The 24,447-nt window shown below is 45.3% G+C and overlaps 1 protein-coding gene across 3 annotated transcripts; it reads right to left on the bottom strand.

Annotated features, from left to right (window-relative positions):
* Positions 1-275: 275 nt before the first annotated feature.
* Positions 276-22,251, bottom strand: POGLUT1 (protein O-glucosyltransferase 1). 3 transcript variants are annotated; one of them, XM_006124240.5, is made up of 11 exons: positions 22,056-22,240; positions 17,115-17,205; positions 16,098-16,241; positions 12,661-12,796; positions 10,321-10,442; positions 7,905-7,964; positions 6,126-6,225; positions 3,155-3,213; positions 2,237-2,404; positions 1,238-1,294; positions 276-660 (listed from the first exon to the last, which is right to left on the bottom strand). In XM_006124240.5, exons 1-11 carry the CDS (start codon positions 22,132-22,134, stop codon positions 504-506), a joined length of 1,173 nt encoding a protein of 390 aa, XP_006124302.3. In that variant the 5' UTR covers positions 22,135-22,240; the 3' UTR covers positions 276-503. The 3 variants fall into 3 exon arrangements, with proteins under 3 accessions (XP_006124302.3, XP_006124303.3, XP_075765482.2); XM_006124241.5 differs by lacking the exon at positions 2,237-2,404 and having other exon boundaries at positions 22,056-22,246; XM_075909367.2 differs by lacking the exons at positions 6,126-6,225; positions 10,321-10,442 and having other exon boundaries at positions 22,056-22,251.
* Positions 22,252-24,447: the final 2,196 nt, after the last annotated feature.

Genomic DNA, 24,447 nt, shown 5'->3' on the forward strand with positions numbered 1-24,447 from the left:
CATTGGCAATTTGCCCCCATTTGCAGGTAAGTAGAGAGCATTTATATGACTTGCCTGAAGTCACATTGATCTTGATATACAGGCCATTGCAGAAAGTAGTTGGTCCAGGCCCTAAGTGAGTTAGATGCTGAGGTGGTGCTGAGGTGGTAACAGAGCAGGCAACTGGCAAGAAAGGCCGCCTCATTGTTTAGCTAGATCCACAACTTAGAGAATATATATAATGTGATTCAGCTCACTGCACAGTAACTGTTTTGAAGTAACAATGCTGCTTGCTGTAGCTTTAGAATAGTGGTTTTTATTTGCAGAGCCCTTTGGAAAACTGTGTACAGAGATGAATTTTGGTCAGTCAGTTTTCAGTGTAAGTTGTTCATGGACGCTTAGACATAGTCCACCAAACCAGTTGAAAATCATTGCTTTAGAGGATAACAGAAGTTACTTTGGCCTTGGGCTTTTCAGTGACCACCCATCCCTGGCCTTGAACTGGAAAGAGAACCACAATGGTTTTACAGTTCTGTTTTCAAGTGTTTGGAGACAATCTCATCATAACTTTTCCGCCTCTTAACTGTGTATGTCAGGGCTTTAGAGTATTCAGTCAGCAGAGTCTCCCAGTAACAAGAGACATCCTCCATCTGCAAGTGGTCCTTGATGAACTGGCGCCCCCTGGAGAAAAAGTGACAGCTCAGTCAGTTTGCTCCTGTTGTAAGATGAAAAACCCTTGGACTGTGCTTTAATATCAGTGTTCTTAAAAAAATTTAAATGTGGAAACAAATTTGGATTTATAGTTCCATATGCCATTTATGACTAATTCATTACCATGAGCAGCTGCAAAAACTAATTATTCACCAGACAGGTAGCACCCAGAGATTGGCATGCAAGCACCCCCAAACTGCCCCATCAAAGGGTCCTGTTTAGCATTTAGTGGTGGCGGCAACATTTTTGTCAAATAGATATTTGTTCACTGAAACTAACTCGTTTCATACAGTGAACAAAAGTTACCAACATCTGATACTTCTACTGACATGGCTCAGATTTACCCCAGAGGCCTACAAGTGAAAAGTTCAGTTATCCTGTTTATCAATACCCTGAGCTCACCACTCTTCCTGCTTTCATTGCTCAAGATAAATACATTGTGCACTGTTATCACCAAGCTATCCTTGACATATCTCTTTTGAATGCTGAATGGTAGAAAGAGTATTGGAGGATGGGTGTTGACTATCAGGAAGAATACAGAATTTACCTCTCTGAAATTTCTTGTGCTACATCATCATTTTCCTTCACAAACTGCAACAGCTCCCTAAAAGGAAAAATTGCATGTAAATATTGAGTCCATGCATAATACTGCACACCCAGAAAATGAGTTGACAGAACTAGATTTGGGGATGTTAAAGCCGAACATGCCATTGGTGCTGCTGCTGTCGTAACAAAGCACACTTTCATACCAGTCCTGTGGGAGGGGAGGAATTCAGGCAAGGTCTGAATTGACAGCTGATGAACATTTGGGACCATTAAGAGCTAAGATAACAGCTTTGCTTTTTACTCTGCAAGTCAGAAATGCTATGGAGTTCTCACTTTTGACTTCCAACCCTCAGTTCAAGGTCTGTTGAACATGGGGCATCCTCCTGGCCCAGATCTCAGAATAGGTAAGGCATAAGCCAAAAGATTCAACAATAGGTCTTGCTAGAAGAATGTCAACATTGATTGTCTCTCTCTAATGAGCCCAATAATATGACTCTAAATCATTTCCTATATGACTGAGAATTTTGTATTTTACAAAGAAAGGAGAATGACACACACGCCCACATGCTGTCTCGTATTCAGTGCACCCAAGATAGGACACATACGTGGCATTTTGCTGATCCTTTAGAGAGGGGATGTATCTCAATATTACTCAAGCCTGATCATACCTTGAGTAGAATGGGTAGCATACAGCTCACTGCATGAAATACTCTATTATCAGTGGTGCACAGCCCATAGGTTGTGATCCCCAAGGGGGGGTCACAAATGTCTTTCCGGGGTGGGTCACAATGCTTAGATCTGGCATGGGGCTGGGTGGGGCCTGGCCGTTGACAGCCCCCACAGTGCGGCACCTAGATCTGGCTGGCCAGGGCCTGGGCCTGGCAGTTGGCAGCCCCTGCAGCGTGGGAGTCACAGATAAAAAAAGGTTGCGCACCACTGCTCTACATAACACACTTAAGATCACTGAGCCATTCTAACAAAATCAGCTGTAGTCTCCCACCTGACATCAGAGAGATCTGGTTTGACTGGAATGTAATGAACCCAAGGCTTCAGCTGTGAGTAGAAGAACTCCAGCCACTCTTCCCCTACATGAAAGACTAATGAGCCACACAAGAAGAGGTGTTTGAAGCGGAAACTGGCTGCTACACCCCGGAAATTAAACAGGTATCTGTAAAAAGAGAGGCAAAGAGACACTTGATTTTGTACTGGCATTCCCTGTCCATTAAACCATAGCTATAGATTTTTTTTAATCACTTTTTTTAAAATGTTGGTTGCTTTATAAAATCTGAAATGCTATGTGTCCTCCCCTCAGATGAAAACCTCTGTGTCGCGAGGCTAGGTTCTAACAAACAACTTTGCATTTTCCATCCCCTCTGCTTCTGACGTAGGAATTCGTAAGAACAGAGACACATCATCTGCTAAGGCCAGATTTCAGGTTCTTTATTTCCCTGTTTACATTTGATGGCGTCATGATTCCATACTAGGTTAAAAGCTGCATTTCTTATGCCGTGGTTAGCAATATTAACAACTGTAAAAAACCCTGAACTCTGGATTTGGCAGGGAAGTGAAAAAGACAACCTATCTTTAAAACACTTTTGTTTAAAACCACCAGGAGACATTTTCCACCTTACATGTATGTATTACTGGTTTAGGATCATAAGAAAGATTATTGGAGTTAGTTTCCACAGAACCCTTTAGTTCTCCTTGAATTCCAGACTTGGCAGACTCTTGAAACTGGTGTTTAAAAAGACCAAACTCAGCTCTCCTGAATCAACCACATAAGAGCAGAAATCTGCCTGCCTGAATGGATTCAATTGCAGGATTGGGACCTTAATGTTTCTAGGCTTGTTTGTTTCAATGCATCATTTTATATTAACAGACAGACAAGATTTTATCAGCTCATGGCCAAAAACCTCACTTGTATTTGCAGTGATCTACTAGAGGAATTTCCGTTGCAGGTGGTTTCCCAAGAGTATCCTTAAAAAAAAGAGAGAGAATGTTAAAACATTAATTCAGTACAATTTATTTTCTGATCATATTTACAAAGTTTCTTTTCAACAAACCATAAATACAACTGAAGACTCAAAAGAATTTCTGGTCATGAGAAAACCCTTCCAGTTCGGCTTCTAATTATATTAGCATTTTTTGAGGGCCTCTCTCCTCTTTACCCAAGAAATATTCTCCCATCCTTTATAAATACTCTAAGAAACAAGTCTTTTACTTAATGGCTATAAAGAGGGGTACGGCTTTACCAATTCATTTTCCTCAGAGTACTAGAACGGGGAAGGACCCCGAGAGGTCATCAAGGCCAGTCCACTTCCCTCACAGCAGGACCAACCACCATCTAGTTCAGTGGTGCGCAACCTTTTTTCAACCATCACCCCCCCTGTATTTTACTCATGTCATCACCCCCAAGATAATGTGAGCAGTGCTTAGGTCCAGCCAGCCAGGGGAAGGACCTGGCCATTGGCGGCCCCGCAGTGCAGTACGCAGTGCAGAACCCGCCAGCTGGGGCTTATGGCAACACCTCCCCCAGGAAGACATCCGCAACCCCCTTGGAAGTCATGACCCACACGTTGCGCACCACTGATCTAGATCAGGTCAGCAACCTTTTCAAACCAAAGAGTCAAACTACATAAAAAAAAAATCAGAACAAGTTGTCAACAAAGAGCCATATAAGAATGCCCATTTGCATGACTGAAAATATAGAACTTAATATTATTGATAATTGACAATGAACATAAGAACGGCTGTACTGGGTCAGACAAAAGGCTGTCTGCCGACAGTGGCCAACACCAGGTGCCCCAGAGAGGGTGGACCGAAGACGATGATCAAGCAATATATCTCCTACCATCCTTCTCCAGCCTCTGACAAACAGAGGCCAAGGACACCATTTTATCCCCTGGCTAATAGCCTTTTATGGACCTAACCTCCATGAAATTATCTAGCTTCTCTTTAAACTCTGTTATAGTCCTAGCCTTCACAGTCTCCTGTGGCAAGGAGTTCCACAGGTTGACTACACACTGTGTGAAGAAGAACTTTATTTTATTAGTTCTAAACCTGCTACCCATTAATTTCATTTGGTGTCCTCTAGTTCTTCTATTTAGGGAACTAATAAATAACTTTTCTTTATCAGCCCTCTCCACACCACTCATGATTTTATAGACCTCTATCATATCCCCGCTCAGTCTCCTCTTTTCTAAACTGAAAAGTCCTAGTCGCTTTAACCTCTCTTCATATGGGACCCGTTCCCAAACCCCTAATCATTTTAGTTGCCCTTTTCTGAACCTTTTCCAAGGCCAAAATATCTTTTTTGAGGTGAGACCACATCTGTACACAGTACTCAAGATGTGGGCGTACCATAGTTTTATACAGGGGCAGTAAGATATTGTCTTATTTTCTATCCCTTTCTTAATAATTCCTAGCATCATATTTGCCTTTTTGACCACCGCTGCACACTGTGTGGAAGTTTTCAGAGAACTATCCACAATAACTCCAAGATCTCTTTCTGATTTGTCATAACCAAATTAGCCGCCATCATACTGTACGTATAGTTGGGGTTATTTTTCCCGATGTGCATTACTTTACACTTATCCACATTACATTTCATTTGCCATTTTGTTGCCCAATCACTCAGTTTGGAGAGATCTTTTTGGAATCCCTCACAGTCTGCTTCTGTCTTGACTATCCTAATGATTAATAATAGCACATTAAACATTGTACTAGGGATGTTAACTAGCAATTAATTTACTAGTCGAGTAGTCGGATATTCAAATGACCAAGACAAAAGATAAAAAAACGACTGTGCTCTAGTCTGTCAACACATAGACTTGGCTACCCATGAATTCAGGACCTCCTGGCTTGGTTATTGGGACTGAAGTCACTCACCTTGGGAAAACTCTACTAGATCTAAAACACTGTTACTCCACCAGCAGCATCTCAGGTCACTCTGACCACGTCCCTCCAGTGCTTCACACACTATACTCAGTAGGGAGCGCAGGCAGAGTCCATTTCGAAGTCCTTTTCCTGCTATTCAAAGCCCTCTGTTGGAATGACCTTAGCTACCTGTGAGAGCCTCACTTCCTCTATGACTATGAGCTCTTCCAACAGCTACAGTTCTCCACAACAATGAACCTATTGACCACCAGCAGAGGTTCACAAGGGCTGAAAACAGAACTTCATAGGACTTGTTTTATGCTATGGAACTCACACCTAAAAGACAGGAATGACCCTGGGACTCTTTGCACTCAGATCTATAGGGCAACATCTCTCTGATACCACTCTCTCTTAATAGCCTCTTCTCTCTAACACACACACGCACAAAATAATTAACCAAATTGGTTATCCTACAGATTGGGGAAAAAAAGAAAACTTGTTCCTTGATTTTTTAATATTTGTGAGCTGCTCAAAGACTGCAGTGATGAGGTCATGCAATACTTCCTTTAGACAGATACAGCCATCCGATGGCAATAATCATAGAACACTACAACTGGAAGGGACCTTGAGAGGTCATTGAGTCCAGTCCCCTGCCCTCACAGCAGGACCCAGTACTGTCTAGACCATCCCTGACAGGTGGCTGTCTAATTTGCTTTTAAATATCTCCAGAGATTGAGATGCCACAGTCTCCCTGGGCAATTTATTCCAGTGTTTAACCACCCTGACAGTTAGGATGTTTTTCCTAATGTCCAACCTAAACCTCCCTTGCTGCAATTTAATCACAACACATGACCTAACAGCGGCTTAAGAAGTGACTTGTCTCCCCCCCCCCCCCCCGCCCCATTATTATCACCAGTCTCTTAAGAAGCAACCTTTACATAAAGCACTTGAAATTGCTCTTTTGCAATTATTGTTTCTTAAGCTGCTCAACTAGTTGGCTCATTAGTAGTTACTTTTTCAGATTTCCAGGCCTGGTTTTTAGTATACTCAGCATCGACAAGCTCTGGGTTCTCTCGAGACAGAAGAATGAGGGGATCCCTTTCAGGGCTTGTTCTGTAACAGAATCAATATTCAAATCAGTCAGCACCGTTCTGCACATCTGACGACAGCCAACTAACAACAAGATTCAAGACAAACACTGTCTGGGCTGTATCAGACTGGCTCTTGTGTGGCCTGAAAGCAACATTGCTAAGTGCCCACTCACAGTATCTATTAGAGGACACTGTTGGGGGATGGCAGAGAGTATGTGCAATGAAATAACTGTACATGATATTCCCTTATTCCATTTAATTTTAAGTGGTGTATTCTTTAAACATTATTCAGAACAAAACAGCACACAAGCTATTCTCAGCAGGCCTGATCCTGAAAGTTGCTGACTACCCTCAATTTAGATCTACATCATGGAGTTAAGAAACGTCTAGCATCTTTTAGGGTTAGGCCTTTTGTCAGCAGTAAATTTAACATGGGTGTAACCTGAATAAAACCTTCATTCTCTTTGCCTCCTGAATACACTATTGATAGCCGCACATTATCAACTCTGTTTTCTTAAATGCACAAGCTATAAAAAAAAAAAATAGTACAGAGAGAACCAGAGGGTCACTATAACTCCACTGTGATTCTACCAGTGGAGAGTCAGGGGAAAAAAGAGTTTAGTCCTTCCTTCCTTACTCCCCACCATCCAGGTGTGTCTGCTGTAAGGATAGCTGCTGATTCACTGAAATGAACCGTTGTTGAAAAATACAAAACAGAGCATATAGATGCCCAAAAAGAAGTTACAACGATGCCAGACAAACCTTCCAATGCGCATCAAAGTATCTGTAGTTCCCGTTGCTAGGGAAACGAAATACAGAACAAAAAGAGTCCTTATTCAAACCATCTTATTAATTAAGAATTAAAACAGTTGAACTCTTCATTGCACGCCCATCGCTGCTTTTATTATTCCAATTGATTCATTGCAAATGGCAACTAAAAAGGAGTTATGAGCTGAGAGGATGTTGTACAATGTGGTTGCTTTTTTAGCTTTTTAGAAACATAGCCTGGTTACATTTTTGTTCAGTACTTGGAGGGACAAAATTTCACAAGTCCAGACAACTGACAGCACAGCTCAAAGTGAGGCTCCCAGCCCAGTAGACAGACGCAAGTTAAAAGGGCTTGTGCCAGCAAACTAAAACTAGCTGTGTGGACGCTGAGGCAAAAGTTGAGGCTCAAGCTAGCTACAGGTGGCAAGCCCAAGCCTCCACTAGTGCCACAATGCCCACCACTATTTTTCAGCATGTTCATGCAAGTCTGTTTTATCAAGGCTGGAAGGCTCACTTCCAGCTGCAATGCTCACATATCCCTATATGCATCCCCATGCAGCTCAGCTGCTGCTCCTCAAGCCAAACATATTCGGCTTTCTTGCTGACCTGAAGCAGAAACTAGTAATTGTGCCAGATTCTGTCAGGTGCTTTTCTTCTTCAGGAAGGGGACAGAAACAGCAGTGGCCATGTGGTGGGGCGAGGGTGGAACAAAGCACTATTTGCTGTGCAACACTGTTACGATGCTAAAGAGAATTTGCAATATTACCTGCACTTAGCATAGAAAATATCACAGGATTGCAAACACTGCTTTTAAATGGCAATTGCTGTAACAACTAGTACTTAAAGATCTCCACCTTAGTTTGCTCTTAATTCAACTGGAACTGTTCACAGCCTATCTTGCCAGAATATCCTGGAGTTGGAAAAAGCACTTACCTGGATCCTCGAAAATATCCTTTGGAGATTTTTTTCTTCCATGGCCATTTTTCTGCAGATCTGGAAAAAGAAGTTATATGTGGTAATAAATAATTTAATATAAGCATGAAAAAGCTTCATCAGTTTCTGCAGCATAGTCGAATTGCATTATTCTTGAGGTTTGATGGGAACCAATTCTTTCATTAGAGCAGAAAACACGTCAGCTAAGCCCAGGAAGACAGGCCTTTCCCACAGATGGTAACTCTTTAGCCAAGATGTTACAGGGACATGGTCAAGATAACAATCTGTACCAAGGGCGAGGAACCTTTTTTGGGTCAGGGATCGCTGACCCGTGGGGGGAAAGAAAAAAAAAAATCAGTCGGGGGCCACACATAAGGGAGAAGCTAAAAAGAAAATCCCCTCACTGATGAAGCCCCAGCTGAGAAGAAAGACACTCCCCACATTCCCTTCGCACACCAGAGCCCAGGAGGACCAAGGCTTGTAGATTTTGTATGCTCCAGGCCCATGGTGGGATGGCAGGAGAGCTGGAGCACCACCATGGGCTCGCCAATGCTGGGGGGGGGAGAGAAGCCCCAAGCATCAGGGGCCGCATCCATCCCCTGGGCCTTATGTTCCCCAGCCCATCTATACACACAAAAATTAATTCTTCCTTGTGTTATCAGTAACACTGTGCATTACTGAAACTTAAATCATTTAAAAACTCCACATTTCACTACTTATGCTGCTGCTTTACTTTTTTTTTTTCTTCATTTCACTGAGCATAGATCTGATTGTACATATTTTAAAGTGAAAAGCTATTTAAAGAAAAAAAAAATCACACCTTAGATGCCTGGTGTAGTTCTGTGCTTGAGAAATTATTTTTTAAAAATGTTCCTCCACAATTTATTTTTAAAACCTATATTTTGGCCTCAACTACTGCTTGTGAATTCAAGCAGGTCTGTGGTCTGTTACTAACAGATCTTTGCTTCCTACACATTCCTGTATTTGCTCAGTTTCCCATAGCCTAAGGCCATGGTGTCCTTCACGCTAGCCACAGTTGTCCCATGCAGCAGCCTCTGTCCGGAAGGAGCTCAGGCCCTCCCCATTGACAGGGCTACTGTTACCCCACGCTGCTACCTCTATCAGAAGCAGCAGCACAGGGCAGCAGGCAGGAGCCGACCTGCATGGGGAGCAGGTTTTTAAACTGGCTCCCCTCGCCTGCCACCCCGTGCTGCTGTCTCTGATAGAGAGGCAGCAGCATGGGGTAGCTGAGGGCTCCACAGGAGCAGGGCTGGGAGCACACTGGTTGCTGGCCCCACCCCCAGGAACTAAGAGTTCATATGGTTCACAACTATTCACTGACCTGCTATCTAACCATCCCTAACAAAACTCTAGTGTAGACCTGGCCTAAGAGCTACTTTCTGAGGGACACTAACCCATAGACTGACAAAAGAACATCATGACCAAATGAAAAATACCCTCACAAACTTCTTGGCTGTGTCTAGACTGGCCAGTTTTTCCGGAAAATCAGCCGCTTTTCCGGAAAAACTTGCCAGCTGTCTACACTGGCCCCTTGAATTTCCGCAAAAGCACTGACTTCCTACTGTAAGAATTCAGTGCTTCTTGCGGAAATACTATGCTGCTCCCGTTCAGGCAAATGTCCCTTTTGCGCAAAAGGGCCAGTGTAGACAGCTGAGATTTGTTTTGCGCAAAAAAAGCCCCGATCGCGAAAATGGCAATCGGGGCTTTTTTGCGGAAAAGCGTGTCTAGATTGGCACGGATGCTTCTCCACAAAAAGTGCTTTTGCGGAAAAGCGTCCGGGCCAATCTAGACTCTCTGTTCCGAGAATGCTTTTAACGGAAAACTTTTTCATTAAAAGCGTTTCCGGAAAATCATGCCAATCTAGACACAGCCCTCCTGTCTTACTAAGCTGCCTCAGTCTAATGGAGACTCTGGTCCTTAGTGTAGGTCTACACTGAGATCAGCTGGCACATGCCGACTGACTCAGGCACAAACTAAAATTTCATACAATGGCTTGTTTATATTGCCCTATATCATAGACACTGAAATGTAAGTACAGTATTTACATTCCTATTGATTTATTTTATAATTATATGGTAAAAATGAGAAAGTCAGCAATTTGCAAATAGTTTGTAAGTGAGGTATAACTTGCGGGGGAGAGAAAGAGAGGAGGCAAGACAAAACAGACTTCTGAAAGGGGCACAGTAGTCTGGAAAGGTTGAGAGCCACTGCCTTAGAGCAGTTCTGTCTCTTCTACCATATAAAAACAGCCCCCTTAGCACAAAGTGATTTGCTTCAGAAAAATAGACCTAACAGGCTTAGAAGTTGTTGCATCAGTGCTAAGAGGCGCTCTTGCATAATTATGCTGAGCTGTTTCTTCTCTAGGAAACAATGCCTCTTTTCCCCCGAACCATACCTTTGGAGGTCCTCTCTCATTAAGTCCCAGCGCCCAAGACCTGTCGGATAAATTGGCCAAACGGCTGGTCCCCCTTCCCAAAATGTCCAGGCAGGATACATGATATCATGGTAGTCAGAAGTCTTAAAAACAAGAACATTAGGAGGCACGCAAATGGCCATGCATTTAACCAAGAACAGGAGCAGCTGGATTTTGTTTTAAAAAACAAACAAACAAAACAAACAAACCAACAAGATACCCAAAGGTGTTTAGTTTGTATATGACAGGGACTGTTCCTTGTAACTAGCCTCACCATAAGCTTCCTGCCCAGATGGTGCTGATCAAGCCATCTTTCTGTTTTTTTGGTTTCCCACAGCCTGTAACATTTTACTTGAGGGAAACATTTCAATCAAATGCTCTCAGAGATGTGAGGAACGGACTGCAGGTTTGTTATCCAGAGGAGCAGAACCAAGCTTAGATTCTGTTTCTCAGTGTGTTGCTCTTTCTTACTATGCACCCCACTGACTATGTAACACTGTTGCTAAGAGGCCACATGCCCAACAAATAGAGAGTTTTATTTTGTGTGTTGCATTTATGCAAAGCGTAAAGAGGTGCTATGTGATTTGCTGGACAATCAAATCCAATATCTTGTCTCCAGCTATGACTAGGGCTTGCCAAACCGCGGTGAGCCCCGCTCACCAGCCGCACTGTCCGGCAATCTGCGCATGCACAGATCGCCCGAATCCGGCTCTTCTGGGTTGCAATCTACTGGCCACGGGCAAGTAGACTGCATTATTTGTCGAGCCCTGCTAATATCAGATGCTATAAAGGAAGGTGAAAAGAAACCCACAATGCACCTGATTGGTTGTGCAATGCTCTAAATCGACAAAAAGATTCTTCCTGTCCATCAGTGAATACACTGAACCATGTTGTTGATTACCTTTTAAAAAAAAGTATGTATTATGTACAGCTTCAAATGTTAATACTGACCATAAAATAGACAATACTGTTATGACCATTTCCTGCAACATTCTACCTTCTAGGCTGCTCATAGCTTATCTTTAACCCACTTCACACTTCCTAGGGACAATCCTACAAATCAACATGCAGGACAATGTAGCACTTTAAAGACTAACAAGATGGTTTATTAGATGATGAGCTTTCGTGGGCCAGACCCACTTCCTCAGATCAAATAGTGGAAGAAAGTAGTCACAACCATATATACCAAAGGATACAATTTAAAAAATGAACATATTTCATTTTTTAAATTGTATCCTTTGGTATATATGGTTGTGACTACTTTCTTCCACTATTTGATCTGAGGAAGTGGGTCTGGCCCACGAAAGCTCATCATCTAATAAACCATCTTGTTAGTCTTTAAAGTGCTACATTGTCCTGCATTTTGCTTCAACTACCCCAGACTAACACGGCTACATTTCTATCACTATTCTACAAATCAACATAATGGTTCCTATCGGAATTGAGCATCCAACAGTTGATCTGCACTTCCCCAATGGCTCTATAGAGGCATTTGTATTGCATCTTCTCAGGTATCTGAGCAACTGGTTCCATAGGCCACATGAAATAAAGAAGGAACTTCAATAAACACCCATAATTTTTCACAGTTGTGATGTAATCCTGAGGCTACAGTTCATCCATATGACCACACAGCTATGAGAAAAAGCTAATGATACTTTTCTAGCCAAGAGGATTATAATATGCAAATTACCGCAAAGCAACAGTCTCATGGTCAGCTGAGTGTTTAATGAGGCCAGGAGCGTGCACCATTCATGGTATTCTTAAAATCCAACTAAAACTGTATCAAACCTACAGCTGGTAATGAGGCGCACGGATAATGGCATGTAAACCCAGCAGTGATATGAACGAACACTTTATTTGTCAGACAGATGAAACATTTATCTGGAGCATGAGCTTGTGAGGGAGTCATTTCCTTCGATAGATTTCTGATTCCTTGTACTGAAGAAGAAAGGAAAAAGGCCTTCTACAAATATGAAGAGCAACACCCCTTAAACTTTTTCATAGACTTTGGGCATTGATAAAAAAGTACATTGTGATAACCCCCATTTTGCACCCCCTTAAAAACTCCTGAGCCCCATTAGGAAAGGAATTAACAGCTTCTTATTCTTGTGGCTGCAACGAACTGCAGTGGTCTCCAACACAGTGCCCGCGGGCGCTATGGTGCCCACCTAGTGACCAGGGCAGGCCCAAGCCATTCTTGCGCCCCTGGCACATCCACGGGCCCAGCCCCGCAGCCCCAAAAGGTTGGGAACCACTGAATTAGAGGATAAAACACAGGTCACAGTGTCCCCCAGTAACCCAAAGGAGCCTGCAGTCTCTCACCTTACTGAAGGAGAATACTGGGATGACTGGCTTCATCCACTTCGGGACCTGGGGGTAATCTCGCACATTGATCACGATCTCCATGTCTGGGAGGCGGTCGATGATCTGCAGAATGAAATGTTCGACCCCACTGCATCTGCAGAGTGTTGATATATACAACAAAGAGCCATCAGAAAAAGGCTTGCTTCCCACAGCAGTTACTGTTCTGAAGGCACAGAGTTGAAGAAGATGGAAAAGAAAAGCTCCAAGGGAGAATGAAGCTGGAGGACAAAAACACTTAAATATGAGATGGCAAGATTTGGAACTATTTAGGAACAAAGACAAAGAGGTAATTAGTGGTTTGTCTTCTCCGTGACCTGCTAAGAGTCTTCTGTCAAGGGTACCAGTGCCTACTGGCTGTGTTTTACTATATGTAAGGTCCTCCTTGAATTCCAGAATGATTGTCAAAAATCACTGCTGAGTTGTGGACAAGCCATGCAAAATTGAGGAAAGGTAATAAGGGAGCTGATTATTTGCAGTAATAAAATCCACTATTATTTTTATGCAATTTTCCAGTCAGCCACCTGAGGCTGAGAGTAGGAGCCCAGAGCTGACAACAGGAATGCAGGACCGAGAGTGAGGACTCCCGCTGTTGGCCGCCCACAGCTGACAAAATTGCAGTGGAAGCCTAATATTGTAGAATCTGCAGTTTCCGCAATATGGCAAGTTAAATAGGGACTTAATAATAGACATTTTCATCGTATCTTTCAAGCGAATTCCCCAGAAGCACTCAACAAAATGTACAATCTATAGACACAGCAATCCCTCCACCCACCACTGAAATTCAGGCAGGCTGTATGGAAGAGTTTTCAGAATGTGCATCACTACCCGGCTGCTGAGACAAGGTAATCAAGACTGCTGCATCCAAATCAAACTGCCGGGGGAATCTAGGGAGGCAGATTAACGATAATCAAGCCGGGTGAACATTCCTGCTTTATCAGAAATAACTGCCCTGGGTTTGTTTATGAAAATAAGCAGTCAATATCTTAGTTTTATGTCTCATTTAAAAGAGGCCATCTCAAGCAAGACATCAGGCTGCAGCTGGCTCAATGGGGACTCAAAAGTGGCACAGCAATTACCGATGCCACTTCCTGAAGAACCTGGGCTTTTGCCGAGATTCTCCCATCCAAGGACTGACCTAACTCAACCATGTTTGACTTCTGAAATGAGAGCTCAACATATAATACGGCATCAGGAAAACATGGCTATCACAACAATCTAAGTGGTAAGTAGATTTAGGGCTTTTTAACTGGAGTATTGTGTCCAGTTCTGGGAATCACATTTCAGGAAAGACGTGGACAAATTGGGGGGGGGAAGCCCAAAAAAGAGCAATTAACATGATTCAAGGTCTAAAAAAACATGACCTATGAAAGAAGATTGAAAGATATGGGTTTGTTTAGTCTGTAAAAGAGAAGACTGAGAGGGAGGGGACATGATAACAGTTTTCAATTACATAAAAGGTTGTTACTAGGAGAAGGGAAAAATTATTCTCCTTAAACACTGATGATTAGATAAGAAGCAATGGGCTTAAATTGCAGCAAGGGAGATTTAGGTTTATGAAAAACGTCCTAACTGTCAGGGTGATTAATCACTGGAATAAATTGCCTAGGGAGATTGTGGAATCTCCATCACTAGAGATATTTAAGAGTAGGTTAGACAAACACCTGTCCGGGATGGTCTAGATGGTGCTTGGTCCTACCATAAGTGGAGGGGACTGGACTTGATGCCCCTTTGAAATTCCTTCCAGTCCTATGATACTGTGATTTGAATTAAGACAAATTTAGCTAATTGATGTAAATAATGCATTTTTTAAAACAAGCTTCACTTAAGTCAGGTTGAGATTCTATAAAACTAATTTGTGCTATTACAACTCTACATTAATATGTGCAATGAACTAAATCACAAAAGCTGGGTTTTTAAAAATGCCATTACTGCTAACCCACCATATCTGAACAACATACAATTACTATAAGGAAAAAGCTGCAAAATATTGAAAATGAAGGCTTTTATCTTGCAAAAACTTGGAGGCACACTTTACACAAATATCCCATTTCTTTTCTGCTTCATACTAGGGGTGTTAGCAACTAGTCAACTATCCGATAAGCAAATGCTTATCGGATATTTGAATAGCGACTCCACAAGTCACTTCCCCCCACCCTTTGCTGCCTCTATCAGAGGGAGGCAGCAAGGCAGTGTCTTACTTCAGAGGCTGGGCCAGCGAGACTCTTCTCTCAGGTTCAGAGGGTAACCAAGAAGATACAAATCGCTTAATGCAAATAAACGCAAGGTTTATTCGATATTACAGGTGATATAAAAACAAAAGGCAAGAGAAGGCTTAAAACATCCCTTTGGCTTGCTGGGGACTGACTCAGCAAAGGATGGACTCCTGGGCCAGGTTCAAAAGGCACCTCTGTACAGTTCCAGGTCCTTTGGCCTTTTCTTTGTATATCACTTGTCATATCTAATAAACCTTGCATGTATTTGCATTAAGTGATTTGTGTCTTCTTGGTTACCCTCCGAACCTGAGAGCAGAGTCTGGCTGGCCTAGCCTCTGAAGTAAGACAAGGAGGGGGAGCCAGGAGCTGGTGCTGGTGGGAGCTGGCTTAAAAGTTGTTTCCCCTCCCCCCACCCTGCACCATCTCTGCCGGGGGCAGGGGAGGTAGAGGCACAGCAGGCAAATGGCATGAGCAGGGACTGCTTGAGTCCCCACTCGCGCCATTCCCACTGTAGGAGCTTCTGCTTTTGAAATGTACAAGAGCCCTCTGTGGGGAGCACGGGGCGAGCAGGGACTCAAGCAGTCCCCCGCTCGCTCCATGCTCTCTGCGGTGCCCCCCACACTTGCTTCCTCTCTGAGAGGCAGCAAGGTGGGGACAGGAGCCAGTGCTGGGGGGAACAGGCTTAAAAGCTGGTTCCCCCCAGCACCGGCTCCAGGGTGACATCAGCCCCCGACCCCTCTGCCCCTATCAGAGGCAGTGGGAGGGATAGGGGATGCTGCTGCGAAGTACCCCCTGTCCACAGGGGTCCCAGCAGGAAGCTAGACCCACCCACGGACAGGGGCTGTGGCCCCTGGCTGCCATGAACAGGGGCTGCTGGACTCAGCATGAGCCAGGACTGAGCAGTCCCAGCTAGCACTGATCACTGCACTTCTGCATTTTAAATGTAGTAAGAGCCCAACAGCTCTTATTACATTTAAAAGGCAGAGCCACAGCATGGGTGGCTCCGGAGCCTGCACAAGCCAGGACTGCTCAAGTCCCAGCTGCAGTTGTATTGACTATACAATTAGCCAGATAATCCCAAACTGCAAATTTCTGTGGATGTGCTTACTAAGAAGGAAGGATGTTAAAATGTGTTTAATTTTTATTTCTCGCTGGGAAGGTGATTTTCTGCATTGTTCTCACCTAGCAGGGAACATGCAGTCATGCTCACGGTATAACTTGTTCTTGATGATCTGGTAGTGCGTCCCAAGCTTTCGGCTAACCCCATCAGACAGCAGTTCCTTGGAGATGCCTCCTCGAAAGGGCGCCAAGTCTTGTTCCCTAACACTGAGAAAGGAGAGACATCACCTGCCATTAGACACATCAGGGAAGCTATTACACTCCCAGTTCTCATGCTTCCTAAATTTGCTCAGAGGGTTTTCTTTTCCTCCAACAACTCTACTGTGTAAGCTGCGTGTTTTGACTCTTCCTTCTCCTTCCATTGTCTTCATTTAAAAGCGTGCTGTTTAGAAGTCAGATAAACATGGCCAGAGACTAAAGCCCTTATCCACAGGACTGTTACAGCAGTGCTACAATCCTTCTCTGGAGAGACTGTCTCAGAGGGGGAAAAGGAGAGTTTAGACTATGGCCCTGTCAGTCATCTGCTCTCCGTGGAGAAAACAGCCTCCATGGGCCTCTGGGCAACGTGGGCGTGGGGGAGCCGGCTCTGCATACCGCAAAGGGGCAAAGCCGAGGGCGGGAGGAGTAGGGCCAAGGGCAGCCAGCCCTTAGCACTGCCCAGAGCACAGCACATTCCCCACTCAACCCCAATTTAAAGGGTCCAGGGCTCCAGCAGCCAACTGCAGCTGGAGCCATAAGCCCCTTTGAATCAGCCCTTCTGGGCCCCAGAGCAACTGACCCCTTTCTGCCCTGCCATCAGTGGCCAGTCTGCTTTACTGCTGATGCTGCCAACAAGAACAATTAGGAGGATAGCTTTTGTGTGTGGACACCCCTCAGCTGAGATGTCCACATACAAACTAATGTATTGGGAAAGCCATCAAGAGTATTTTCTTTTTGAACACTATTTTTCCCTTCTTGAGTTCAAGCTATGATAGCTCTTGGTCATTTCACAGCTATCCTCCACCACCCATCAGTGCATGGCAAGAGCATTCTCTCTAGTGCCAGAGGGACTATCAAGAAAGCAGCGAAGCATACCCTCACCTCTGGTAGCAGCTGCAATTCTCCCTTATACACGGTCTGTAGGCCTCCACCGCTCTGTCAATCTGGTCAGTGAAATGCTTCCACTTTGCACCTGGAAGAAAGGAAGGAAGAAAATACTTAATACAGTATATCTATTATATTGTGGCAGCAGCTGCCAGGAGATGAATGGGATTTCCAGTCCACAAAAGGCAGTTGGTACATGACAGCAGTGGTGTGTGTCAAACCCCACAGCCCACTTCTGTACTATTCTTATCCATGTGTCTAACACACGACATGGTGGTGCCGCCTCTAGATGTGAGAGGGAGTCAAATCGCTATGTTTATTCAATCCATGACTTCTCCATTCAAACTGTCAGCACAGTAGTGCAGGATATGACTGAGTCTTTTAAGGTGAATTCCTCAATCCAGACTGAGAGAACAGGCTCAAACCACAAAAACTACTGAACGGGTATTAGGCAGCAATGTCTCTGGTCACTGCTAGGGAGAGCTGGATTTGAACCTGTGCCTTAAAGGAAGGTATCTTTACTTGCATATACTACTTAGTTATAACCCACTCCAATGGCTAGACACTGAAGCTAGACAAATTCAGATTAGAATAAGACATCCATTTTTAACCAGAGATAATTAACCATCACTCCATCACTGACAATTCTTACATCACAACTGGACATTTTTTCTAAAAGATCTGCTGTAGGAAATGATGTGGGGAAATTCTACGGCCTCTGTGACACAGGTCAGACTAGATGGTACCTTTCAGCCTTGGGATCTGTGAATCAGCTCTCATTTGATTTTTCCCCTCTTGTGAGAGGAGAGGGGAGAAATTTCAGCCCATTACTCTCACAAGCACCAGAGATCACATCACGTTGAGGCATTGTCTTTACATGAGCCTTCATATAAGGGGAAATTTGTTTTCTCAGGAGATCAGGGTAAGCTACCTTGCTTATAGAAGTCCAGGGAGCTGAGGCCTGATACAGGGGGTAAAGAGTAGGCACAGACCTACAAGGAGGCTCCTGAGGGGGAACCCAGAGTATACCCAGAATCAGAGAAGAAGCTTGTCACACCAGCTAGTTGGAGCGACTTTCAATGAGGGGCAGCAGCAAAACTTCAAAGCTATGTCTAGATTGCAGGCTTCTTTCAGAAGAAGCTTTTCTGGAAGAGATCTTCCAAAAAAACTTCTTCTGGAAGAGTCCACACAGCAAAAGTGCATCGAAAAAGCGATCTGCTTTTCCGAAAGATAGCGTTCACACCGAATGGACGCTCTCTCGCATTTAAGCTGTGATTATTATAGACGGAGTGGCCACCGGGGCACCTGTGCTTTTTCCTCTTTTTTCCTAAGAACTCCCTCTTCCCCGTCCATACACGCCTTTTTCCGAAAGAGTTCTTTCAGAAAAAGGCTTCTTCCTCGTAAAAAGAGGTTTACCAATGTCGGAAAACCCCCTCTGTTCTTCCGATTTTTTTTCAAAAGAACATGACTGCAGTGTGGACATAAGTGACGTTTTTCCAAAAAAACTCTGCAGTGTAGATATATCTGAAGAGGGAAACAGGAGTCCAGGAGAGGCATAATGAAGTGGTGAACCTGGAGAAGAGTCTGGCTTTAAGTTAATATGCTTTGCTTTATGCTAATAAATCAGATCCCAGAGTAACTCAAAAGCACCCCTTGATGGGGGAAGAAGAGAAACTGAGGCAGCAGTAGAGTCTGACAGCACATGAAGTAACACCTTGTTGCAACATACAATCATCTCCAGTCTGTCAGCTCTTCAGGCTAACCAAAATTGAGTGGTTTGCACTTGGAGTTTCCTTGCAAGTTTCTTGTGCAGAAGAGTACTGCCAACTCAGTGGGTAGCAGCCTTTAAAGTAAGTATAAAAGAAATCCCCAAGTGTGGTACAACATGATAACATGCCACCTCCAACCACTTCATTGGGGGATGTAGGGTTGCCAGATGGTCTCCCAAAAAATACCAAACACATGGGCTAAAAATTTGTCAAGCAAAAAAAAAAAAACCAAACCAAACCACCCACACTGAACACACATCCTGTGTGGCTACTACCAAGAACCACCAAGCTAGGAACAAAGGTGGAGGCAGCAGAACCTGCTCTGCAAAGCAGCTGCCTGCTACCCAGAGCAGAGAGGCGCAGACCCCGGGGCAACACAATGGCAGGGCAGGGGGCGGAAGCGACCATGGGTAGGAAGATGACTCCCCCATAGCCAGGTCTTTGGGTGTCCCAATGGGAAGAAGCAGAAATTCCACCCCAGTCAGTTTTGGCTGAGAGTCCATGGAAGGCGCCTAAACGCAATTATAAAGCACCTCAGGGCTTCTCTCCCCGCACCACAATGCAATTGAACAGCGCTCAGGAGCAGGGACAGGGCTTCTCCTCCTCCCCAGATGCAATCTGCTGAGGGCTCCCAGCACCAATTGTGCCCCACCAGGCTTCTGCACGCAACCAGATCACGGCTCCGCCTCCCAGCCTGGGACTCCCTCTGGTTGTGTGCAGAATCCTGGTGGGGGCGGGGGGAGTGGCCAGGACTCCCAGCCACTCCCCCCACCCCCGCCAGGCTTTTGCACGCGACCACAGGCTCCAAGCGCCGATCGCAGCCCCGCCTCCCAGCCACTCCCCCCGCCCCTGCCAGGCTTCTGTCCGGCGCCCAGCCAGAAAAACAGAAAATATCAGACATTGCACAGTCCAGTATTTTCTGAATTTTTTTTACCAGACAGAGGGCACAAAAACCGGACTGTCTGGTAGAAAACCGGAAACCTGGCAACCCTAGGGGGATGGGATGGGAGGAGGAGTATTCCTGACAATTCACAGCCTGTAAGATCCCATGGCAGTAGTTCTCAACTCAGAGCCTGTGAGCCCTTTCAGGGAGACCGCAGCACCCTGAGGTTGAAACCTGGTGCCTTGTGCTACAGTGTCCCACAGGTGCAGCACAAGGCAGAAACCAGCCTCCCACTCCCCCGTCCTCACGTTAGCCACCCCAGCGCTCCTGCCCTCATTTAAACTGGGAACTACATTGGAAGCCCTCACCTCTGCCTGCACCCTTAGCTACCTCTCTGCCCATACACGGCCCCAAACCTATTCCCCTGCCTTCACCCTTAACTATCCCCATACCAGTATACAGCTCCTAGCTAACCCCAGCCTGCACCCTGAGCAGTTTTCAAAATTTCTGAGCTGAATTTCTCTCTCCCCCCACCTTCTCCCACACACACTTTGAGTTATATTTTTGGTTGTTTCCTTCCACAACCCAGTGGCACTTCTTCCCTGGCTCCCCTGTGCAGAGCTGGCCCAACCACCAGCAGCCCTTATCCCCTCTCCAAAAAATTAAAACTATTCCTATGAGCAAGGGTCTTGCCCCTCAGCCCAGAGCCCCAAAGCTCTAGAGTTTTTATTAGGCATGTGAAAGTATAAATGTGTCCATGGTTAATTGATGAGCCTGGGCTCATTGATTAACCTTCACAATCATACACAATCCCCCCCCCCCACCCTCATGCTGCAGAGGGGGTGGGTGGGCAGGCACAAAGTCAGCATGTGTGGTGAGCCAGCTTAAAAGCCAGCTCCCTCCCACCCCGGCATGTGAATGCGTAACAGATGACATTTTCAATAAATACATTTTAACATCCTCAGTTTTTATAGCATGTTCAGGGGAGCCTTAACAAGAAAAAGGTTGACAGCTTCTGTCCCATGATATATCCCCTATACTTATAGAGAGTTATGTCTGTGTGTTAGATAAATGGGAATTTGGGTGATTTAACATTCACCTACTTCTGTTCCACTCTAGCTTCATTTAGCTATAGTAACATTCATCTCCTGTCCTAAGTTCTCCTTTAACGTTACTGTGTGCTGTTGAACAACTGGCTTACTCCACTTCAGATAACTGCCCTTCAGCAGTGGACAAAGTGTTTTTTTTTAATAATCAGGTGCTGTGCAGAGGTTCTCTATATAAAATTTGTTTGTATTACAGAAAGACCCAGAGATAGAGTTACAGTGTGGAGAGCCCTGCAAATCCACAGCTATCCGCTTTATAGCCACAGGTATCCACATCCACAAATGTGGATATCCGTGGCTCATTTTTGCAGATGTAGATGCGGATACAAATTTTGTATCAGCACAGAGAGCTCTAATGATGTGTGCTACACAACCTTCAGTAAACAGTCCCTGTCCCAAAGAGCTTATAGCCTCCTTTTATATTGCATATTAAATAAGACTGAGACACAGCCCCCTCATTCCACCAGCAAGAGAACTGCTTCTAGAAACCCTGGTTTGCATTCTTTAGTGACAAGTTGGTTCAAAGACGAAAAAACCCAGGCAGATACGAGAGGTGCAGGAAAACACGGGATGCTAAGCCCAACAAACAAGGCTTTCTCTGGGGCACCCCTGTTCTAAAGGGTGTCTTTGAGGCAAGCTAAGTGCCCCACTAGGGCCGCCTCCCTCAGCCTGCCCCTGCTGTACGCCCCGCACGCATCCAACCCCACTTCCAGCTCCGGACAGGCAAGCCCGGGGGCTAATCTCTGCAGCCCCTAGCTAAGTACAAACAGGCTACAAGACGCAGGGAGTTTGCATCCGTTTCCCACGCTAGGGGTAGCGCGGGGCCGCTCCGCTGCAGAGAGCATCTGCGCAGGGCGGGCGGGTCACTCGGAGGAAGAGGGGCGAGCTGGCGCAGTGACCAGCAGGAGGCTGAGCCAAACAGAAGAGGCAGGGGGCAGCCGCAGAGGCGGCGTTGCCTAGGGTGGTGCAGGCCCGGGAGCAGGGTCCCAGCCGGGCAGGAGGCAAGAGGCGCTGGGGAGGGCTCGGCCCGGCACACGTGGGGCTGAGCGAGGGAGAGGCGGCGCTGGAGGCTGCAGCGGGGGACGGGGCTCGGGGGGCGGGAGACACACCCCGCTCCCCAGTGCCGGGGGGAAGGAGAGTGGGGGAGCGCGCCCCGCCCCTCCCGGTCGCAGCCTCTCACCTGCAGCGCTGCTCCCCGGGCTGAGCACGAGCTGGGACAGAGCCGCCGCTCGCAGCGCCCAGGCCACCAGCGGCCCCATTGTGCAGCCCGGCGGACAGCTGCCGCTGCCCCCCCCGCACTGCGCCTGCGCGCGGCGAGCCGGCCCCTCTGCGTTCCATCAGGCCGATAGCTGATTCAGAAAAAAAAAAATGTAGAAGGGCGGGAGGAAGAAGCGCCCTGCACAAAGATGGCCGCCACCGCAGGGGAGAAAGGGACACGGTGCCCCGCACAAAGATGGTCGCCGCTATAGTCAATTCCACATCCGGGACCGACTCGCTTTACCTGATGGGAGTTGTAGTGCCCGAGTTGGCACATCACAGCTCAGTATATGGAGCACAGCCCCTCCCTGCCCAGGAGCAACTGTGGGGTGGCCCCAGCCCTGAGGCCCCTGGGCTGCTCACCAAGCCAGCTGGTCTGGCTGTCGAGACTAGGAATGTGAACACCACCAGTGGGGTGAGTAGGAGGTGCGGTGAGCCATTGAGCCCAGCTCTAAACCCTGTGGGATAGAAATAACTTCAAGCCAGGGGGTGCAGCAGCCAGGGCTGAGTGGGTCTCTTGCTAGAAGCTGGGTCTCAGCACTGCCTGGCCAGAGCATTAGTGCTACCATTGCTATCAGTAATTGGAATAATGCTATCAGTAATTGGAAAAGGAAGTTGATAAATCAGAAAAAGTTCAGAGACGAGCTACAAGAATGATGAAAGGATTTAAAACCTGCTTGATAGTGACTCTGAAAGCTCAATCAATATAGCTTAAAAAAGAGATGGTTAAGGGGCAATACACCCGGACTAAATGGCATTCACCCAAGATTTCCAAAAGAACTCAAATGTGAAATTGTGGAACTATTAACTGCGGTTGGTAATCTGTCGTTTAATCAGCTTCTGTACCTAATGACTGGAAGATAGCTAATGTGATGCCAATATTTAAAAAGGGCTCTAAAGGTGATTCTGGTAATTACAGACCAGTAAGTCTAACATCAGTACCGGGCAAATTAGTTGAAGCTATGGTCAGGAATTAAATTGTCAGACTGATGTTGGGAGAAAGTCAACATGGTTTCTGTAAAGGAAAATCACGCCTTACAAATCTACAAGAGTGCTTTGAGGGGAGTCAACAAACCTTTGGACAAGGGGGAACCAGTGGATATAGTGGATTTAGATTTTAGAAAGCTTTTGACAAGGTCCCTCACCAAAGGCTCTTAAGTCACGGAAGTTGTCATGGGATCAGAGGGAAGGTACTCTCATGGACTGATTACTACTTAAAAGACAGGATACAAAGTTTTCAGAATGGAGAGAGGTAACTAGCGGTGTCCCCCAACGGTCCGTACTGGGACAAATCCTATTCAACCTATTTATAAATGATCTGGGGAAAGGGGTAAACAGTGAAGTGGCAAAATTTGCAAATGATACTAAACTGCTCAGGATAGTTAAGACCAAAGCAGACTGTGAACAGCTTCAAAAAGATCTCACCAAACTATGTGATTGGGCAACAAAATGGCACATGAAAGGTAACATTGATAAATGTAGAGGACTGCATGCTGGAAAAATAATCTCGACTATACATGCAAAAGGATGGGGACTAATTTAACTATAATCCCTCAAGAGCGAGATCTTGGAGTCATTATGGAGAGTCCTCTGAAAACATCCACTTAATGGGCAGCAGCAGCAGTTCAAAAAGCAAAAAGAATGTTAGAAATCATTTAAAAAGGATAGAGAATAAGACTCTTATCTTATTGTGTCTATATAAAACGATGGTACACCCTCATCTTGAATACTGTGTACAGATATGGTGGCCTCATCTCAAAAAAGGCATATTTGCAGTGGAAAAGTTTCAGAAACAGGCAACAAAAATGATGAGGGGTTTGGAATAGGTTCCATATGAAGAGAGATTAAAAAGCCTGGGACTTTTTAGCTTAGAGAAACAGGAGACGAAGGGAGGATATGATAGAGGTCTGTAAAATCATGACTTGCGTGGAAAAAAGTGAATAAGGAAAAGTTATTTACTTGTTCCCAGAACGCAAGAACTAGAGGTCCCCAAATGAAATTAATAGGTAGCAGGTTTAAAACAAACAAAAAGAAGTTTTTCTTCATGCAGCACACAGACAACTTGTGGAACTCCTTGCCAGGGGATTTTGTGAAGACCAGGACTTGAACAGGGTTAAAAAAAGAACTAGATAAATTCATGGAGGTTAGGTCCATCAATGGCCAGGATAGGTAGGAATGGTGTCCCTAACCTCTGTTTGTCAGTAAGTGCCTGGAAATGGATGACAGGAAAGAGATCATTTGAAGATTTCCTGTTCTGTCCACTCCCTGTGAGGCATCTGGCATTGGCCACTCTCGGAAGACAGGATACTGGGCTA

Source organism: Pelodiscus sinensis, chromosome 1, assembly GCF_052426305.1.
Source record: "Pelodiscus sinensis isolate ZL-2025 chromosome 1, ASM5242630v1, whole genome shotgun sequence".
Lineage (NCBI taxonomy): Eukaryota > Metazoa > Chordata > Testudines > Trionychidae > Pelodiscus > Pelodiscus sinensis.